The following is a 21749-nucleotide window of genomic DNA, read 5'->3' on the forward strand; positions in this document are numbered from 1 at the left end:
ATGACCACAGTGCACACGTCTACTGTTGCTCACAGGGACCGCTCAGGGAGTTTGTGTGTTCGCTCAGACACATGAAGAATTAGAGGGAACATTGGTCAGTGGCCTTGGTTTTTCTAACACCTGCGCTTCAGAAGCTTCCCATCCCTACGAGCAATACACCATAATGCTTTTTGTGCACTGCATTCATGGATAGAGCCTGTTCAGTGCACAACTGCACATCCTCATCAGTTATTTAGTGAGCCAGAACTACACAATACGTGTTACTGGAACACTACACAGTAAGTCATTAAACTTGCAAATATCACGAAAGCCCCGAGATTACTAAAATTATATTATTCATAAATAATGTCATTTAATTATGTATACAAAATTTCTCGCATTAGAAGACTTTAATTGTGAAAGTAAGAACAGGAACAAGCTTTGCGTTAACATGTCGTATTTCCGGTACGACGTCGACAGACCCATTAGCAGTTCCTAGAACACCCACAGGGAACAGTTCCACAGTAGCGGAAGGAGTAGTCGTAGGTCTCTTGTATGCCGCTTTCTGCGTAGTGGTTGCTTGGATGAAATCGTGAATCTGATGTGGGACTTTCTGGTTAGACGTTGCTTCTTTGGGGAATTTTAAGTCTACGGACCAACACAGTGTTCATCACAATACAGCGATATTTTAACGGTGTTGGCAGAGATTAATTTGTCATCATTTTTTAAGTTAGCACAAAGCTAACATCAGCGTTACCTTGCTCTAACCATGTCTGCTTCGACTGGATGCTCCCCATCGGGCCAGCACTCGGGCCTCGTCCCCAGTATGTCCATGTTTCGATGGCTAGAAGTGCTGGAGAAGGAATTTGATAAGGCTTTCGTGGATGTGGATCTGTTGCTTGGAGAAATAGATCCAGATCAAGTGGATATAACGTATGAGGGTCGGCAGAAGATGACCAGCCTCAGCTCTTGTTTCGCTCAGCTCTGTCATAAAACTCAGACTGTCTTTCAGCTCAACCATAAACTAGAGGTTAGTATTTCTTCTAAGAAGAGCGGTTAATGTTAGTAATCGGGTTTCCTGTTAATGGAATGATCACGCCGACTCCACTCAAGATTCAACAGAGTGACTAATGCCACAGAGCAGCACTGGTGTTTTCAGGGCTTCAGTCACTCCTGTGTTTTGGTGTCCTCCCTGTGCTTCTGAGGGTTTATATCCATCTGTGGCACCGACCTGTAAACTGATCACATGGGTTATGGTATCCACAGCAGCCTTCGTTTGGTCATTGAAACCAACATAGGTGTTAGCATACTTCACATTCATTTGTCTTCTAGATACAGAACATGTTCTCAGGTGTCTTTGATCGCTTTATTAAATATCCTTTATAATTATGTAACGCTGACGTTTTTTAAAATAAATAAATGAATTTCAGTATTTTTCGATTATTACGTCATGGCCTTAAGATGACAATGATTATCTTTTCTTTAGATGTAATCAGGATTGTGTTGTGTAATGTCTAGTTTGTTTTCTGGAGTGCCCTTCATTTTTTTTTTTTCTGTAAATGTTAACATAAAACTAAAAACAGTATCACTGTCATTCACTTATCCGTATTGTGTCTCTCTTATTAATATTATTATAATAATTTGTGTGTTTTTGTTTCAAGAACACGACCTGTCATTACTAATTTGACAAATCAAAAAGGCTCTCACTATAAAGACATGGTTAAAAGCCTGAGACATTTTTGAACAATACAAACCTAAATGTTCATTAAAAATTGTGTTGCTTTCAGCTAATCGAAACCATAAGAGCAACAGGCTAATCCGCTCCAACACATATTATTGTTTAGGCCGTTCAAAGCTTCCATTTCCACAAAGTTGTCAGACTTGGTCTGTAAGTCGGCAGGCCCCAGGCTTCTTTTGAATGAGAGGGGCTTTAAAGACTAAGTCAGCACCTGAACTCCTTGGCATTTCCTCAGCAATGTTTGCTGTGTAATTAGGGTGTGTTGTCATGTCCAAAGAAGCTTTGCCATCTGTGAATATTGTCATTATGTGCTCTATCGGTGTGTAACAATGTTTAAATAGGTGATACAGGTGCGAGTGACATCCGGATGAACCAGTGGTATTTCCTGCTTAGAGATAACCCTGCTTCTTCCAGCTTAGCTTGTTATCATGGTGATTCACCCTGCCAGCTGTTAAACCTGTTAAACAATGCATATACACTGTACCATCCATCTATCAGATGGAGCAACCCTCTGTCCTAGACTTTGAACCTTGTTTCTAAATGTTTTCCAGTGGTGGAACAGAAGTGGATCATGGAGGGGTCAGGACAGATGCACTGAGAAAAATGACTGAGCATAACTTATGTTTTGTCAAAAATGTTGTGATTGTACAGTTTTGTTAGCTCAGCGTTAGGGCTGGGTATCATCACTGATTTCTAGAATTGATGCGATTCTGATTCACAAGGTCCCGATTCGATTCGATCCATGATTTCAATTCGATTTGAATCGGGGAAATTTTTCCTCAGAAATATTATAATTCTGATCATTTATCAGTACTGACACTTTTGAGACATCATCAGAGGTGTAAGCATCACAGCAGATGCCTTTGTGTCAAAGTAACTGAGGATAAAACACAGAAAAACATGAAGGAGATTTTCCTGGCCTGACTTTTTATATCAGTTAACCTTAAAAATATTCAGCAGTAGAACAAAAACGGAAGAAAACCTGCTCGTGAAGCAGAGCAAAGTTACAGAGGCAAAGCTAAGCATTTTGCAATTTGTCATAATTTTAAAAAGCATTTTTAAACATTTCTTTGGTATTGAACAGCAGAAATGAGGCTTTCTTGCATCTTTCCGACAGCGCTGTACATAACAGTAGACTGGTAGATAATAAGCAGGTGAATAATGCAGAAAATTGAGATTTTTAGATGGGAAACTTTTCTTGAAGTACACTGAGAGAGAGAGTTGTGCATGAAGTGTGATTTTTATTTTTTTATTTTTTATCGTGGTGGAAGAAAAACAGCAAAAGTAAGAAGAATTCATGAGTATGATTAAGTGAAGCGGAATGTAAAGCTTAGTTTTGATCTTCTTTTGCTGCTGATTCAGTCAGTTTCGGTTGGAGTGATGAAACAGCAGCTTCAGAACCCAGCACAAAAAAAGACGTAAACACAGAGCGTCGACCAGACGCAGCAGAATCTGTGAGGTGTTGGCTTTCAGGTGAGAAAACTGACATCTCACTGATTTTGATGCGTTAGGTCTGCGCTTTATGTTTACATGTTTGTGCGGAATCCGTTTACCTGCACTCATTTACTGTTTTAGCTGTTTGGAGGTTGTTGAAATAGTTTTGTGAGCTTTAACCTGAGATTCTGGCGTTTCTGGCAAAATACATTTATATTTAAAAAGCAATTCAGGATTTTCATGAATTGCTTTATTCAAGCCAAAATCGATTTTAATCGGAAAATCGATTATTGAAACTCACCCCTACTGTATTACAGCAGAAGGCGCAGGGAGGTCCCAGTTCTGAATACACTGCCTTTTCTGTCTGGAGTTGGCATGTTCTCCCTGTTTTTGCTGCAGAATGTCTGTCCATGAATTAATGTCCTGAAGGTCAGACTTGGCTTGTGTAACAGTGTTTCATCTTTTCCGCCTCTTTAATTCAAGTACTAAATGACAAACTGCAGATCTTTTGATAAAGAGCTTTTAACAAACAAATACATCAGGGCTCTAGACTAACTTTTTGCCATGGTTGCACTGGTGCACCTAACTTCTTTTCTTAGGTGCACCAGTGCAAAAGGTAGCAGCAACACAGAGTCGGTGCTGCGGTGCTTCAGCAGCACATTCAACTACTCTAAGCAGCACCTTTATGATATGGGCATAATGTTGTCTGCTGTTGGCCACAGAGACTTTCAGAGGTTTTTTTTGTTGTTTTTTTTTACTCGAACAGCTGGTCGCAGGGATTTTTTTTAGTCGCAACATTGAGAAATTAGCCTGCATTTGCGACCAAATTGGTCGCACTCTAGAGCCCTGTACATGTAATATGTTATTTTCTTTAAAGACCTTTAGAATATCACATGAATACATTGTTGTGCTAAATTTATGGGATCATAATGTTTCCGCACAGTAACTAATAATGAATACCCATAAATTACAAAGAAAAAAAAGTATGTACTGTAAGATTTGGGTTTTGCAAACTACGAAAACAGTGATGCTGTGATCTGAGACCCATGCCCCTTTAAACCACCTAACACCTCTGCTTCCTGTTCCCATCCCTCTGTTGTTTCACTCCACTCTAGGCTCAGCTGGTGGACCTGCGCTCAGAGTTGACCGAAGCTAAAGCTGCACGGGTGGTGGCAGAAAGGGAGGTCCACGACTTGCTCCTGCAGCTTCATGCTCTCCAACTGCAGCTTCATGTCAAGCAAGGCCAAGCTGAGGAGTCGGATACCATCAAAGATAAACTGGTAGGGAGAACGGCTGTAATACAGTCAATCAGCCTTTGTAATCATTTAACAATAGTAACAGAGTTACCGATTGGCTGCAGTGAGAGAAGATGACATATTTATTATACAATCATTGAGTAATATATTGTCACTGACAACCTAGTCTTCTGTTTTCAGTCTAAGACATTAGGTACGTGTTTCAGACATGCTCGCTGACATAGCATTACAGTGTAGAGATTAGTGATGCGCCTGTAATTAAAAAAGTCAATGTCATTCTTGTACTCGGACCAAGACACGTATGTTCCTTTGAGGTAACATTACAATTTCAAGAGAAATTTCATTCCTGTTTACTCCTTTCGTCTTTCTACTCCAGGTCTTCTTACTGTTTTTCTGTCTTTCTAATGTCTTAATCAACAATAACACTCCCCGGCAAGCAGAATAACAACACTGTAAGCATACTGTAGTAGTTTCAGTGCTGTGGACAGGTGCCAAGTCCTGCTGGAAAACAGAAATAAACATCTCCATTAGGGGTGTGTATTGGCAAGAATCTAGGTGTGTATTGGCTGGGCGATATGACCCAAAATTCATATCTCGATATTTTTTAGCTGGATGGCGACATAAGATATATATCTCGATATTTTTTTAAAGCCATAAGGTAAGAACAAAAAGAGAGTTCTTAGTCAAAGCTGTGTCCCAGATGTCACACGGGCACTTTTATTAACATACAGCATAGATGTACATGAAAAAAACTACTCAAAAATAAATTATGAGCATTTATTAAATAATAATGCTCCATAAATAAAAGAAAACTATGTTGTTTTTGTGCATAACAAAGAGCTCACAATTGTGCAGTCAAAATGTAAACTAACAGACGCTGAGCATAATAACAAGGGCAGATTTCACAGCTGCTCTGTTCCCAAGTTCGTGACTGACAGCCTGGAGTTTGAAATCCGCTTCATAACCGTGTCTCTTAACAGGTGCCATTTATGGTCCTTTTACACACACAATACGGTAATATTACGTTGAAGCACAGTACGTATCACTCTGCGAGGCTCCTCGGTAGCCGTAATGCGGAGACAATCCATCAAGTAAGCTTTGGTAAGCTCCGTTGCTTCGTACTAAAGTCGTACTAAAACATTTTTTGACAGATTGCTGAGCGCCGTGTTCCACATAAAATCGGTTCGCGGTCATCAAGCACAACCAGAATTCATACATGAGGCGCGCTGTCGATTTTTGAGAAAATGAAAGAATTTCAGGCCGTGCATGGCGTTAGCGTGGTTAGCTCGTTAGCGTGGTTAGCTCGTTAACACGTTGACGCCGTCCAGCCCCACGCACGGGGCGATGCGCAGTAACTCGTTAACGGAGATTTGCCGTGTCCATCTTGTCGCTGCCTGCAGGTGAAGCGATGGGGGAGGAAGGGGAGTTGTGTTCAGTGAAGGAGAGGCGAGGCCGAGTAACGTTGCGTAAAACAAAAGTGGACGAAAGAGAGGCAAACTTGTGGCTTCACAACTATAATTATAACGTAACATAGACTATATCGATATAAAAGATATTGTCACATCTTATCTCGTATAAAAATATATCGCTATTTTTAAAAAACTCGATATATCGCCCAGCCCTAGTCCAAACTGTTAAATGCTTGACATGAGCTATATCTACTAAAATAGAGGGTAGGGATGCACCGATACCACTTTTTTGGAAACGAGTACGAGTACGAGTACTTGCATTTCAGTACTCACCGATACCGAGTACTTAATAAAAACATGATTTAAATTTACAGGTAACAGCTTTAGTCCTATAATTTAACAAAAAAAACAACAACAACAAGGGACTGGTTTGGAATTAAGAACATTTATTTAAAATGAAAAGCATGTTGTATGCAACATATTACAGAATAAATAATTATGAAAAACAAAAATTTAAACAGTGACAGTGCAACTCAAGTATTTTTTTCAATTTATTGTAAAAAAAAAAAATTTATTTGGACAACACAAGGGGCATTAATAAACATCTTTGCTATTTAGTGCACAATATTTGAATAAACTAACAACATCCACCGACAGAACTGTGGCAGTCAGTGCAACTGAGGTAGGTATTAACATCAAGTCTAAGATGACTCACTTAATGGAGAGAAAAAGTGAGTGGCAGAGTTTTTTTTGTTTTTTTTTTTAAGAAAAGTAGCTTTTCTGCATTATCAGCAGTCAGACTGTTTCTGTTTTCATCTATAATGTGTGACACTGAGCTAAAAAGCCTTTCACTTTCCACACTGCTACATGGGGCTGAGAGGTATTTACGGGCTATTTTAGCCAAAGTGGGGAACCTGATTTTGTTGACACCCCAGTACTTCAGAGGACTGTCTTCACGAGGGCTTGGGGCCTCTCCGAGGTATGTGTCGAGCCCCAGGCAGCACCTGCTTCCAGCAGCTGTGCTGCCTGGGGCTGCTCCTTAGCAATTTCGTCAAATACAGTGTCCAGACTGCTGCTAGTGCTGGCCTGGGCCTTGAGGAACAGTTTAGCAGGAGGTTCTGCAGCTTCTGCCCGACTCCCCTCTGCCTCAGCTCTGGACATCATCTGCAGCTCCTGCTTCAGGTGCAGCTTGGCCTCTGGAGCAGGGTTGTTGGAGAAGAAGCGATCTTTTTACCTGCACAAAATTGATAAATCTATTAATATGTGGAGAAATAGGACTGATTTTAGTTTCCCCTAAACCACTGTGACAAATGCCAGCCATTTGACTTTCTGGTGATAATAAGGGAAATGTATTTCATATTATATATATTGCATACAGTTGTATTTGTGTATTTTAGTTACAAATATATAATATTTCAGATGTAAAATAATCTTACATTTAGTACTGCAGTTTATCATTGAATTTAAAGACTTTACCTTGGGTCGAGTATGGTGGAGATGAAGTACAGTGGGTTGGTCTCGATGTCATTGAAGCGCTTCTTGACAGCTGCCAGTAAGGTTGCTTTCATTGTCTTGAAGCCGTGGTCCTCGTCTGTTTCTCTGTTTAGAAGTCTCACTAGCACAGTCACAGCTGGGATGACATCAGAGGCTAGTGCGTCGGAGCTGCTCACTTTTTTAGTTAGTTCCTCAAAGGGAACAACAGTCGTCTCCATAAGAGCCCATTGGTGAGCGGTGAGATAGTCAGGGAGTTCGTGCTCGGACACATACACGCCCAGCACTCGCTTTTGCTCAATGAGGGACTGGAGCATGTAATACGTGCTGTTCCAGCACGTCTGTACGTCCTGCTGCAGTCTCTTTATTGGCTGGTTGAGCTGTCCCTGAATGTCCTCGAGGCGGGAGTAGGCTAAGGCGGAATGTTTAAAATGCCCAACTATTTTCCGTCCCACTGCTATTTTACAGATTTTACAGACTGCATAGCTCTTGTCATAGTCTTTACTGCCTTCTTTTGTCCTAAATCCAAAATAAGTCCACACATCTGCTTTGAAAGCTGATGGAGGTCTCTTAGATGACTTGAGCCTTCTAACATTTGTCTTTGGGCTCTGAGACACCTAACGTCTGCTAAGTGACGCTAGACTATAACGCCCCTCAACAAGTATCAGTTATCACAGAGGCTAACGTTAGCCAGCTGAGAGATATAATCTCTCCAGCCTGTCCTGGGTCTGCCCCAGGGCCTCCTCCTGTTGGGACATGCCAAGACTAGAATTATTAACCCCCCTGTGAAAATCTGGCAATTTAAAAACTATTTCCCAAGTGACACTAAAGAGAGCACAAATGGTGTCATGGTGCAAAACTAATTGTACAGAAATAGAATATGCTCTAGATCTAAAGGGTGCAATGTAGACAAAACATGTGTGTAATAAAACCTGAGTAAGTAAATTTGTTACTGCAGCATGTTAACTGAGCAGTACACGGATTGAATGGGTGTTGTTAAGTAATCCAACGTAGCAGGGGAAAGAAACTGTCCTTGTGGCGTGAGGTATTGGTTGTGATTGACCACAGCATCCTGCAGCAATCTTGTTTGCCTGATTCAGTGTCCTGGAGGGTGTACAGGTCTTGTAGGGAAGGGAGATTGCAGCCAGTCACCTCTTCAGTGCAGCGGATGATACGCTGCAGTCTGCCTTTGTGCTTGTGAGTGGCAGTTGCGTACCAGATGGTGATGGAGGAAGTGAGGATAGATTAAATGATGGAGGAGTAAAACTGCATCGCCATTGACTTTGGCAGCTTGTATTTTTTTCCACCGATGCAGGAAGTACATCCTCTGCTGTGCCTTCTTGGTTAGTGAGCTGATGTTTAGCTCACACTTTAGGTCCTGGGAGGTGATGGTTCCAAGGAAGTTGTCACTGCACCAGGTCAGTAGACATCTCCCTCCTATAGGCAGATTCATCTCCACCCGAGATGAGCCAGATGAGTATGGTGTCACTTGCAAACTCAAGGAGTTTGACAGATTGGCAATAAGAGGTTCAAATGTTGGTGTACAGGGAGAAGAGCTGAGGAAAAAGTACAGAGCTCTCAGGAGAACAGGTGCTGATGCATTGAAAGTGAGACATGCCTGCCTAGACAGTAATTCGGTGATCCTTCTGCAGGTGTAAGAGGGCACATTTGGCTGTGAGAGTTGTCTTGTAATAGAGCTGGGAGGACGGCATTAAAAGTGGAACTCAAGTCCACAAACTAGCCTGATATAAGTTTCTGCAGAGTCCAGATGCTGGAGAATGAAGTGCAGTGCCATGTTAACTGCATTGACTACAGACCTATTGACTCTTTAGGCAAACTGCAGGGATCCAGGAGATGGGATAGTACCAGATGCTCAAATGTCTAAATGACTACAGAGGACAGAGCAGTCGGACTGTTTCTAATAACACTTTTCTACTTTATCTGAGCACTCAAAGTGCTCTATACGACTTGCCTCATTTGACCGTTCATATAAACACTTTGTTCTATGCTTTTTTCTAAGTACTTTTTATGGATGCATCGGCAAGCAACTTGGGGTTAGTATCTTGCCCAAGGGTATTTGGCATGCAGGCTGGAGCAGCCATGTTGCTTAGTCTTAAAAGTAATATGCACCATGTTTGGAGGTCAAAAGGCACTGCCGCAAAAACACCATAGCCAGAGTGAAGTTTGGAGGTGGAAACATCATGATGTAGGGCTGTTTATCAGCATAAAACACTGGCATGCTTCATATAATTGAAGGAAGGATGAGTGGAAAAATGTAGACATTCCTGATTGAAAAAATCTGCTGCCATTTAAGGGTGGAGGCAAGTCAATTATCCAAAACACACTCCAAAGGAAACTGTCAAGTGGTTTCAGTGAAAGAAAATAAATCTGTTAGAATGGTCTGGTCCAATCAGCTCACCTGAATCCAATTGAAAATCTATAAGGAAAAAAAACCCCTAAAGCTCAGAGTTAATGGAAGTGGCCCACGGAGCCAAAATCACAGAAATGCAATTTCTCCATACGGGAGGTGTCTTGAAGCTGTCACCAACAAAGCTTTTTGGACCAAGTATTAAATACATTTCAGTAAGTGTGTTCAATACTATTTCCCTCTGTCATTTCTCATTATTACACATAATGTCATTTATGGTTTGATTTCTTTGCATATGATGACTGGATGGGTTTTTACCAACATCTGGTGAGAGTTTCATGTCAGTGGCACCATCAAAAATATCTTAACTTATAAAATTGTTCAATACTTATTTTAGCCCCTGTATGTTAAAGAAATTTACACAAAGTATAAATGGTTTAGGACTGTAGTTGGAGAAATGCAGGGCTGAAGGGGTCACAGATCGGATGTTGACCTGGTTCAGAGCAAGGTTATTATAGTCAATTAAAAACTAAAACTAGATGTAAAAGAAACATTATATTTAACTTAAATAAAAACTGCACATGCCCCCCATACAGTAGTAATTAAACAGATTAAAACTAACCTGTGAGAAATGTATATCCTTAAGTTTATACAAATAATATTTACTGAAGCATTTTCAGAAATGATCTCAGGCAGGCTGGCTGGAGAAAATGCTGATAAATTATACAAGAATTAGACTAAAAATAAAACAGATTTTATGGAGGGATGATTCTAAATTTTTGGTTGAAATTGTACAAGGTTGGTGTCTGCTGCTGTATATCTGATGCTTTGTAACCTTTCTAATGCTTTTTGTACCAATTTCTCTAATCAAAGACTTTTTTCTTTTCTTTCTCTGTATATTTTCCTTTAAAGCCTACACCAACCTTAGAAGAGCTGGTAAGTCGGTGTAATGGTGTCTTTCCCAGAAAATGTAGCTACATGCCTCATTTCAACCATTTACACTTAGTATATATATATATATATATATATATATATATATATATATATACATACATACACTGTACTCTTTACATGCATCATGTGCCCAAGGATACTTCAAACTGCAAATGCAGTTGTTGGGCTTGACTTTCGAAAATTAAAGTCAAAGAAGTGGTGTGACTGCGCCGTTTTCAACATTTGTTTATGAGGAAGTTCAGTATCCATTTGCAGAGTGTAGGAATCAGGGTCAGAGACAATGCTTAAAATAACTGCTGACAATGCAAGCAAAGTGGCTCAAGTTAAACTGTTCTTAACTACCAATGAAAAATGCAAGCTTTTGTTGATTTACATATGATAGGGTGTTAACTAAATCGGAGTTAGCCAAAGAACCAAAGTCTGCAATCAGTGATCAACTGTGAGTTTCAAAGCTGTAAGCAAACTACTTTCTGTGTAGGTGCCCTTCTAGCTAGGAGATGTGTTAAATACTGAAGTCAATAAGCAGCATTGTTATCTAGTGGCATAGTAACAATAGTGGCTGTATTAAGACAGGTGGGAACACATTCTTGTGGAAGTTGCTCGTATAAAGTAAAAGCATCAACTAGCCAATTGCCACATTTTTAGTACACAGACAGGGATGTTATCAGGCCTGCAGCTTGACCTTTAGTCACTTTCACAGTAGGATTTGTCTCACATTCATTGTAGAAATCATAGACTGTCATGATTGATCATAGACACTCATGGGTAGACACCTAAAGTGGTATGTCCCTGTGGTATTCCCACCCACCAAGCCCCAAGAACAGCTGGTGTGTTGAATGCGTTGGAGGTGAGAGCAGCTGACCTGAGGAGATGGAGGATCATGGCTACGATGGAAACCTGGACCCTCCATGTCCAATTACTACGACTACTTGAAATAAACTCTGAAGTTCTCCTAAAAGATGTGAAAGCAGCATTATGGACAATTCCTAATGCGATGGTTATTAAAAGCAGCCGGCTGATCTACACCGCAGCAGCAGCAGTGATCACTGAAATGCTTGGCTGCATGATGAACAACCACAAGGAGCAGTATTCTTCACTGAGAAAGAGGCTGAAGGGCAAGCTCAAGGCAGCACAGAGGAAACTTGGCAACTATTGGAACTGCAAAAAGGGGTACCTAAGAAATGCTGCAAGTTGTCCTTGTCCTGAGGACTTAGAAACAGTCAAGCAAAGACTCAGAGCCTTGGGCAGCTGCTTGGCGAGGTAACCCAGAGATAGAAGCCAGGAGACTAAACCAGTTCAAACCTGTTCAGTTTAAAGCCCCTTTTCTATTAGTACCTACTTATTGACTTGCCACAGATCACCACGAGCTAACTTGGATCACCTGGTTTTCCATTACAACCCAGTGTGCGTGCTTGTCGTCATAGCAATGCATCTGGGCGTGGACAACAAAGGTGGACATCGAGGCAAGAACATACCTGCTGCTCAGTGTGTAGCTTTTCATCAGACTTGGGGACCACGGCATTGTTTTTTTTTTTATAGCCATTTCCCCCGTTGCCGGGTTTCAAAAATGGTGGTTTTAATTTTCGTGAACAAGATGCTTTCATGACTCATCGAGTGATGCTACTGACCAACCAATCAGTGGCATGCAGTGTGACAATGATAACATTTTAGTACCTACTTAGAAAGTACCTGGTACCAGGTACTGTGACCTAATGTAAAACCCAAGAAGCCATGGCAAACGGTGCCGAGTCGAGAGGCGTGGGAGCTGAAGGTTTTGCCTCACGTTCTAATTTTAAATACCCTATGAGACACAAGTAATCCTGCAGTCTAAGAGTGAAGTGCTGTAATGGGGTCATATGGTACTACCAGGTTAGTGCTATAAGATGGGGCCTGATTATTCAAGACCTTTAATGTGATGAGAAGGATTTTAAATTTGATCCTGGATTGAAGAAAAGCCAGTGTAAGAGAAATATGCTCTGTCTGTCTAGTACCTGTCAGTATTCTTGTTGCAGCATTTTGGATGAGCTGAAAGCTTTCCAGCGAGTTTTTAGGACATCCTGATAGGGATGGGTATCGTTTAGGTTTTATCCGATACCGGTGCCAAACCGGTACTTTTGAAACGTTGCCGGTGCTTAAACAGTGCTCGAACCGGTGCTTAAAGAATGGAGAACACAAACTTTGTCCAAAAACCTCTCATGTTTAGCTGTTTTCCACTTTTTCTTTGGTCATTTTAGCCTTTTTGGCCAGGGTGAAGGGAGTATTTGCCATCAAACAAGAAGACAGCCGCATGTAACTACAACGCTGTTTGCTAGTTCACCTTACGTGCATTAATTTAATAACGTGGTTAGCCTACTGTGGAGATCAGTAGGCTTACTACCGTTTATGTCAGAACCCGGTACACATCCCTACATCCTGATAATAATGAATTATAGTTGTCCATGAACTAGTTTTTCAGTGTCACTCTGAGACAGTATGTTTTTAATTAATATTGCACAAATGGAATGGTAAATGAACTGTTTTTATATAGCCTTTTTTCCCCCTGCTTTCTATCTAACATTCGCACACAATAATACTCTGATGGAGTCTAATATCATCCACGTCTTTGTCTCTAAGACATTCCCACAGTTTAACTAATTGGTGTGTGTTATCTGGCTTAAGGGATAGATAAAGTTGGATATCTGCATAGCAGTGAAAATATATGCTATGCCTTCTGATGATACTGCCTAAGGAAAGCATGTAAAACATAAAAAGAATTGGTCCTAGCACTGAACCCTGTGGAACTCCATAATTAACCTTAGTGTTTGAAGAGGACTCTCCATTTACATGAAGAAATTGGAGTGTATTAGACAGATGAGATTCACAATACTGCAGCATATTACCTTTAATACCTGCAGCATGTTCTAATAGCGGTAATAAAACATTATGGACAACAGTATTGTACGCTGCACTGAGGTCTAGCAGGACGAGCACAGAGATGAGTCCACTGTCAGAGGCCATAAGAAGATCATTTGTAACCTTCACTAAAGCTGTTTCTGTGCTGTGATGGGCCATTTTAACTACTTTAAAGTAGTTAAAATGGTTTAACTACTACTACTACTACAAGTGGAAGGTCTTGTTCTAAGTTTAATAACTTTTTGGACACCACTTAGACAGCCAGAAATTTTACGAGAACATATCACACCTGGTCCGACTGGGGAGTCTAACATACAGAAGCTAACTGTGCTCCATGAGCATCTAGCAAACTAACAAATGAGTCAGCGGCTAATGGACCAAACAAACCCAGAATGGCTAACTGAAAACGGACCAATCCCGTTCAACTGCTGGTCAGTAACCTGCCTCAGCACCACATGCAGCAGGGAAAAGAAAGGACAGATAGGCAAAACACCAGCTCCTGGTAGATAGACTGTAAGACCAGACTGACCAACCTGTGCACTGCCTGGATTGACTACAAGAAAGCCTACTACTCAGTGCCTCACACATGGGTCCTGGAATGCCTGGAATTGTACAAGATCAATAGGACCCTAAGAACCTTTGTCAGGAACTCAATGGGGATGTGGCGAACAACACTAGAGGCCAACTTCACGCCAATAGCAAAAGTCATTATCAAGTACAAGATTAAACAAGGAGATGCTCTGTCACTACTGCTATTCTGCATAGGCCTGAACTCCCTTAGCCAGACCAGACAAACTACGGAATGGAGCAATTGTCAGCCACCTCCTCTACATGGAAGTGTGTGCCAGGAGTGAACGAGACATCGATTCACTGAGCCACATCACTAGAATCTACAGCATCATCAGAGTGTTATTCGAACTGGAGAAGTGTAGTCGGATGGCAACAAAGAGAGGGAAGGTAGTCAGAACTGAGGGAATTCCACTACCAGAAGGCAACATCGCAGACATCGAGGACAGCTACAAGTGCCTGAGAATTCCACAGACAAATGGGAACCATGAAGAGGCTGCTAGGAAAGCTGCAGTCATCAAATACATGCAGATAGTACAAGATCAAGATCCAGGCAGTCAGCACCTGCCAGTCGTCAGATACCCTGCTGGGATAATCAGCTAGCCTGAGAGAGAGAGAAGCCACTGACATCAAGACAAGAAAGCGTCTTTTCATGCGTTAGTGACCTAGACTTGGAGGATGCCTTACCCCAAGTCCAGCACCCCGAGACTGTATACTAAGCGGAAGGAAGGTGGCTGAGGACTAGTGAGTGCCAGAACCAATGTCCAGGATGAAAACACAAAGGTCCATGAGTTCATCAGCAAGCCACAACTGATAGTGTGGCCCCTCCATGGTATGTACCACTGGCGGATATAAGGTGTGGATAATATTGAGAAATTCTGCCAGACATAGTAGTGGTGGATAAGCAGGGGAAGTGGGCTGTAGTGATAGATACCAAGTGATAACTGGGGAACTCATTGCAGTGACCCCCAAACTGGGCGAGCAGGTCCAGCACATTCCAGGAATAAAAATCCAAAAGAGCGCAGCCTGCATGGTGCCTGAACTGGAAGGTAACAGAGGACAGTAGTTGTCAATGAGCAACAGGTTTGAAAACCTTATCAAACACTGTGCTATACTCCCTCAAGTCCAAAGTTTGATATAGATTCAATTTACAATTGTTGAAAAATGCAAAGAAACGATATAATGCCACATAAAGAGTCTTCTATTTATTAGTGAGATTGGGATCAACCTGTCAGCTGTGGTTTATCCCCGTGTACCTAGTTTTCTCATGGTTATTTTTCTGCAAATTACATAAAATTACATAGACTAATGTGAATGTAAATCAGAGTTTAACCTTCTCATATAACATTTGTAATTAACCATGATTAATTTTTGCAAATTTAACATTACATTTTCATAATATTCATTTAAAAATAGGTTAACATTTTGTACTTACAATGTATGTGTTTGTTCTAGGAACAGGAGCTCGAGGCCAGTAAGAAGGAGAAATTAGCAGAGGCAAAAATGGAGGCAGAAACCAGACTATATAAGAAAGAAAACGAGGCCCTTCGCAGGCACATGGCAGTACTGCAGGCCGAAGTCTACGGAGCCAGACTGGCTGCTAAATACTTGGACAAGGAACTGGCTGGCAGGTAAGACGTTAAAGTTCAAACTATTTTTAGTGCAAAGTTTAGGTTTGCTAAGACTATTATGGTAACTTCTAATAATAATAATAATGATGATGATGATGATGATTCTAATAAGCAATTAGTATAATAATTAGGAAGTCATGCACATGAAGGCACGTGGCACAGACTACATGCAGTGGAAGTGACGACTAATGTGAGAAGAGTGAAATGATGGGGTTCAGTGTAGTCTGTAATCATGTTGAGAACATGATAATGGTGAAAGTTTTGTTGAGATTAACCCTCTGTTGCCGATTTGCAACAGTTAAAAACTAACAACCTGATCACCCCACATACATATTTTATGAGTTTTTTTTTTTACTCAGAAGTACCACTGCAGGACTTGGTTAGCATTAGCAACAAAAAACTTAATTTGAGCCTGAGAGGGTTAAAATATCAGTTTGGACCTGTGCAAGAGGAAAGCACACACTATAACATGTATACACAAGTATAATAAACAAATACAAGAAATTATTATACGTATGTCTATCAGTCTTTGTGCCTATGTTGCTGAAAACCAAAGTGAAGTATCTAGTGTAAAATAAATTTGAATGAGAAGTGGTCTCTTCTGGGGGACCTTGTTTCAGTAGCACAGTAATCACTTCTCATTAGTAGGCAACATCAAAGGGTAGATGAGTATTGCTCTGTGTTTATCCCCGTTAATGGGCTACATACGACAGGCCTTTAAGGTGGCAGTACTTACACCGTTTGCCGAGCCAATCTTCAACTCCCATCCACCAAAGATTCTTAAAAGAGTAATTGTAAAACAGCTAACTAATCATCTACAGAGGATTAGTTTATTTGAAGTCTAGGAATTAAGGCACTCCACTGCAGTGGTTTGAATCATATCTTTCTATTAAGTCAATTTGTTCGTGTAAATGGGGACACAAAGCTTAACTATAAAGTTTACATTTGATATGCCTCCCTTAGGCAGTATCGTTGGAAGGCAGAGCCTTCATTGGAAGAATGTCTTAAAGACATAAAGACCTGAAGGAATTTCCTGCTTCTAATTTCAGATAAAACTGAGATTTTGTACTTGACCCCAAAAAAACTTAAAAACATGGTGTCTAAACCAATGATAAGAGGCAGAGCCTTCAGTTTCCAGGCCCGTCTTCTGTGGAACCTGCTCCAAGATTTGGGACACAGACACTCTCTTCACCTTTAAAATTAGGCTTCTAACTTTCCTCGTTGATAAAGCTAATTAGGGTTAGGGCTAGATCAGGTGACCCTGAATCGTCCCTTAAGCTGGGCATACACTGTGCGATTTTTTTTCAGTCGCGTTATTCAGCTTCTGCTCAAACTGCACGATTGACTCGCAGGAGTTAGAAGTATGTAGGTCACAATGCAGGGTCTCACAGTATACGGCCCGATGCTCTGAAGCGACCTGAGTGCTCACAATGTGCGTCCATAAAATTAAGGTTATAACAGAAATTCTGTCGCTTGCTCCCCCTCTCTGTCTTTCACTCACACAGACACGCACACCACCACCTTCAACTTTGCTAAATTGCTAATGAAAAATATTAATCAGGCAGCTGTGATTGAGCAGCAATGTAGATCCAACTATTTTCACGGTTGTTGTGGTTTTGCTAATTTTGTGAGGCCACATCGAAAAGGCTCGGATGAGCTTGTCATAGTTCTACAAGTTGTGCCTCCATCGTTTGTGTCCAGATCACACGCTGCACTGCCGTGATGCGCCGTCTTTTTCACTGACATTTGTGTTTGCACGTGCGCAGTGTGAGAAGCCCTCACGACCAAGCGATTGATGATCGGGAGCTGGTCGTGAGGTGTTAATCGCTTCTTGTTACCCCACGTATACTACACGATGCACGACGCACGGCTCAAAAATCGGCTCAAAATGGGCCAAAAATCGCACAGTGTAAGCCCAGCATTAGTTATGCTGCAATACGTCTAGGCAGCTCCAGGCTTTCCATTATGCACTGAGTGCTTCTTCTTTAGGCACCAATCTCACTCATTGTTCTTACTCACCACTCTGCGTTTAATCACTAGTCAATATTAATCTCTAGTTCTTTTCCACGGTGTGTGTGTGGGTTTTTTTTTGTTTGTTTGTTTTTTAAATTGTATTTGGTCCTGTTTTCTTCCTCTCAACCCCAACCAGCAAGCTGCCCCTCCCGGCAAGAGCCTAGTTCTGCCAGAAATGTCACCCTGTTCAAAAGGCGTTTTTCCTTCCCACTCTCACCAAGCACTTGCTCAGAGGGGAACATTTGATTTTTGGGGTTTTCTCTGTGTGTATTATTGTAGGATCTTTACCTTACAATATAAAGTATCTTGAGGCAACTGCTGTTGTAATTTGGCGCTATATAAATAATATTGAATTGAAATGTTTGATCCATGCATTATACTTACCTATGACCAGTGATGTCACAGATGTCAAATATTTTACATATTACACTAAGATATTAAATAGCACATACAGAGAGTAATTAGATCTTTGCTTGGTTTGTCTTTCAGGGTGCAGCAGATACAATTACTGGGTCGTGACATGAAAGGGCCAGCACATGACAAGCTCTGGAATCAACTGGAGGCAGAAATTCACCTTCACCGCCATAAAACTGTGATCCGAGCATGTAGAGGTCGAAGTGACCCAAAGAGACCTCTTCCCTCTCCTGTGGGACATGTGAGTGTAAAACTACAAAGTAGTGAAAGCTGTTGGTACCTTTAGTTCTGCGTCCAAAAGTTGTTTTTGTGTGTAATTACAGGATCCAGACATGCTGAAGAAAACCCAGGGAGTTGGCCCTATCCGAAAGGTTGTGCTGGTCAAAGAGGATCATGAGGGTCTAGGAATTTCCATTACAGTAAGAAGTTTCAGTATTTTATCTTTTTAATCTGGACCTACTTTCTACTTACTTTTTGAGTAAGCAATGAAGCCTCAATGAGAGTGCAAGTATCTGTGGGATCACTGAACACAGGTAACAGTTGTTGATTATTCACAATGTCTGTGACCTCAGCCAAAAATGTTCTGAGCTTGACTTTGGAAGATCCCATCTGAAGAGGCGTTGAGTCCAGTGCAAAGTGGCCCTGGGGCCAGATGACGAGCCACTCAGTCCACCCCAATGGATAAAAGAAGACCAAGGGACCAGTGTACCCTGCCCTGAGATAGGGTTACCGAGGACCCACCCTGTAGCTAGTCACAGGGAGGGAGACCATCTGGTAGCCAGGCCTTAGCCCATAGGACCTAGCGCTGTAGGGGTTTGATGCAATGTGTGTCGAGCAGCACTCAGGGGCAGAGGCCGTGGTTGTCTAATCCCCAGCTAACAAGGATGGCTACTTAAATGGAATGTGACCTCTCTGGTGAAGAAGGAGTCTAAGCTAGTGTCTGAGGTTGAGAAAAATTAGCTAGATATAGACAAGCTAACCTCAACGCACGGCTTGGGTTCTGGTGGGTGGCGGCAGGCAGGGGTGGGTTCTTGTAATCACGCGGTTGCTGCCAGTACGTTGGGGTTTTTCTGGTGGACAATAGGGACGCTTCATTGTGCTTTTGGGTTGGGGAACGGGTCCTAAATGTCATTTGCTTTTATGCAGTGAATGATAGTTCAGAGTACCAAGCCGTCTTGGTGTCATTGAGTGGGTGCTTCATCCAGTGACTTCCTACTGGGAGACGTCAACACTCATGTGGGCAATGACAGTGAGACCTGGTGTGTTTGGGAGGAACAGCCTGGGTGATCTGAAACGACCAGTTCTTTGTTACTGGATTTCTGTGCAAATCACAGTTTGTCCATAATGAAGACAAATGTAAGGATGCACATAAGTGCATGTGGCACCAGGACACCCTAGGTCGATGATCAATTTTGTATCATCGGATCTGCTGCCGGGTGTTCTGGACAAATAAAGAGGGGGCGGAGCGGTCAGCTGATCACCATGTAGTGGTGAGTTGGGTCAGGTGGAGAGGGAGGATGGTGGACAGACCTGCCGCACCAAAACGTGAGCTGGGAATGTGTGGCGTAGGCCCCGGTCCGGGAGATCTTCAACTCTCACCTCCGGAGGTTTGACTTCCCACTGTCACCAAGTGCTTGTTCAGAGGGTTGTTTGATTATTGTAGGATGAAGGTTACAATATAAAGAGCATTGATGTGATTTTTGTTCTGATTTGGCAGTATATAAGTAAATGAAATTTAATTGAAATACACCTTTGTAGTGAGCAATGTGGCATATCATTAACAAGTTGTTGTGTAACAGCCAGAGTTCAAAGAGCCAATTGTGTGATATCACTTTTAGAAATGGAAGCGCCATTAGAACACAGTCTGATAGTGCTGTTCATCTGTGTCATTATGACATAGTGCATTAAAGCTGCTTTCAACTCATTTCATTCCTTCGGCCTCACTTTCTCAGGGTGGGAAGGAGCACGGCGTTCCCATTTTAATTTCAGAGATCCATCCCAGTCAGCCCGCAGACAGATGTGGAGGGCTGCATGTTGGAGATGCCATCCTTGCTGTCAACAGCATCAATTTGCGAGATGCCAAACATAAGGAAGCTGTTACCATTCTCTCTCAGCAGGTAACACTGGCACGCACATACACATGCTCCCTGCATATCGCTGTTTGTGGTTAATTCTTTGTGTCTGTGTCAGCGAGGACAGATAGAGTTCGAGGTCGTGTACGTGGCCCCTGAAGTGGACAGCGATGATGAGAATGTGGAGTACGAGGATGACAGCGGCCATCGCTACAGACTCTACCTAGATGAACTGGATGACAGCATCACAGCACCACCTAGCAACAGTTCAGCATCACTTCAAGGTACAAAGAAATCTGCAGATCAGTGAAAGAGCTTTTAACAGACTTTGTCCATATGTGAAGGTGTGCACTGTTTATACCTTCACCTTTGTAGAAGCCAGTTATAAGAAGAGGGTGCATGTTGGAAAATTGGATCTTGTGGGTTTTCTGTTTTTCAGAAAAATCATCGTTGTTGTTTTAGTTTCTTTTGTTTTATATATAAGAATTCTGATAACACATTTACACTTGACTTGTAGTCCCCCTTCAGCTACGATATGGGATGTAACTGCACAGAGAGCCAGACACATAATACACATAAACACATACTACACATAATACATACAAATTAAAACAGCCCTATATTAAAAAACAACATAGAATGAGCTAAAAAGCAACATTTCACAAGGTGTCAAAGGCCAGGGTGAAGAGATGAGTTTTCTGAAGTGGTTTGGAAACAGGATAGAGAACAGGAGAAGATCTGCTGCTGGTTGTCCAGGTTGCTTTTAATTGACAATGAGGATGAGTTTGCTTATTGTCTCTGTGTCCATCCTTTAGCACTGGAGAAGTTGTCACTGAGCAATGGAGCAGAGTCTGGAGATACTGGGATGTCCAGTGAGACACCTTCAGGGGAAACCCCTTCAAAGCCACCAGAAACTGACTGCTCTTCCTAGAAACTGCTAGAATGTGGAAAGGAAAAGAACTGAAAGGAAATTCAGTGACAATCCTGTGAAAAGGGGAACATCTGTTTTCCCTTTTCTCCTTGGAGTGATGTGATTTTCTGGTCATGCAACAATGATTTTTGGTTTTTAAAGTCCATATTCTTAAAGTGGAGGTATGTGCAAAAGGGAGTGATGCTGGACTCTGATAAACTTGGTGATATACAGGATAATAATGCAGGTGATGGATGTCACCAAGTTATCGTGGAGGTGTTTAGTGGAGACACTTGTTTTGCTTTACTTTGTATAGTTACTCATCAAAGAATCTGTTACCCAACTTCTCAGATCTAATCTGTTCATGCTCATCCAAATGAGATGTTAAAGAATAATTTTATATATGATTATCCCACCCAAATATTTTAACACGACTATGTTACAAAAATAACACTTTGTAATCGAATACAATTCTTTGGGTTCCCTGTTGATTTGTCAATCGCTGTTCATTATATTTCATTATTGCTTCTGTTGTGCCACATGTACTTTATGAGGTGTTCCTCACAATGTAATAAAATACAACAAACTCGCAAACTGTTTTTATCTCAGCCCCTGACCAAC

General features: G+C 41.6%; 1 protein-coding gene and 1 pseudogene across 2 annotated transcripts; one reads left to right on the plus strand and one right to left on the minus strand.

The window, feature by feature from the left end:
* Positions 1 to 459: 459 nt before the first annotated feature.
* Positions 460 to 21722, plus strand: gopc (golgi-associated PDZ and coiled-coil motif containing). 2 transcript variants are annotated; one of them, XM_085131819.1, is made up of 9 exons: positions 460 to 1009; positions 4267 to 4431; positions 10588 to 10611; positions 15544 to 15719; positions 18222 to 18387; positions 18470 to 18565; positions 20099 to 20263; positions 20337 to 20502; positions 21034 to 21722. In XM_085131819.1, exons 1-9 carry the CDS (start codon positions 749 to 751, stop codon positions 21147 to 21149), a joined length of 1335 nt encoding a protein of 444 aa, XP_084987945.1. In that variant the 5' UTR covers positions 460 to 748; the 3' UTR covers positions 21150 to 21722. The 2 variants fall into 2 exon arrangements, with proteins under 2 accessions (XP_084987945.1, XP_084987946.1); XM_085131820.1 differs by lacking the exon at positions 10588 to 10611.
* Positions 6397 to 10634, minus strand: LOC146502651 (zinc finger BED domain-containing protein 4-like; annotated as a pseudogene).
* Positions 21723 to 21749: the final 27 nt, after the last annotated feature.

The sequence above is a fragment of the Neolamprologus multifasciatus genome, chromosome 15 (genome assembly GCF_963576455.1).
Source record: "Neolamprologus multifasciatus chromosome 15, fNeoMul1.2, whole genome shotgun sequence".
NCBI lineage: Eukaryota > Metazoa > Chordata > Actinopteri > Cichliformes > Cichlidae > Neolamprologus > Neolamprologus multifasciatus.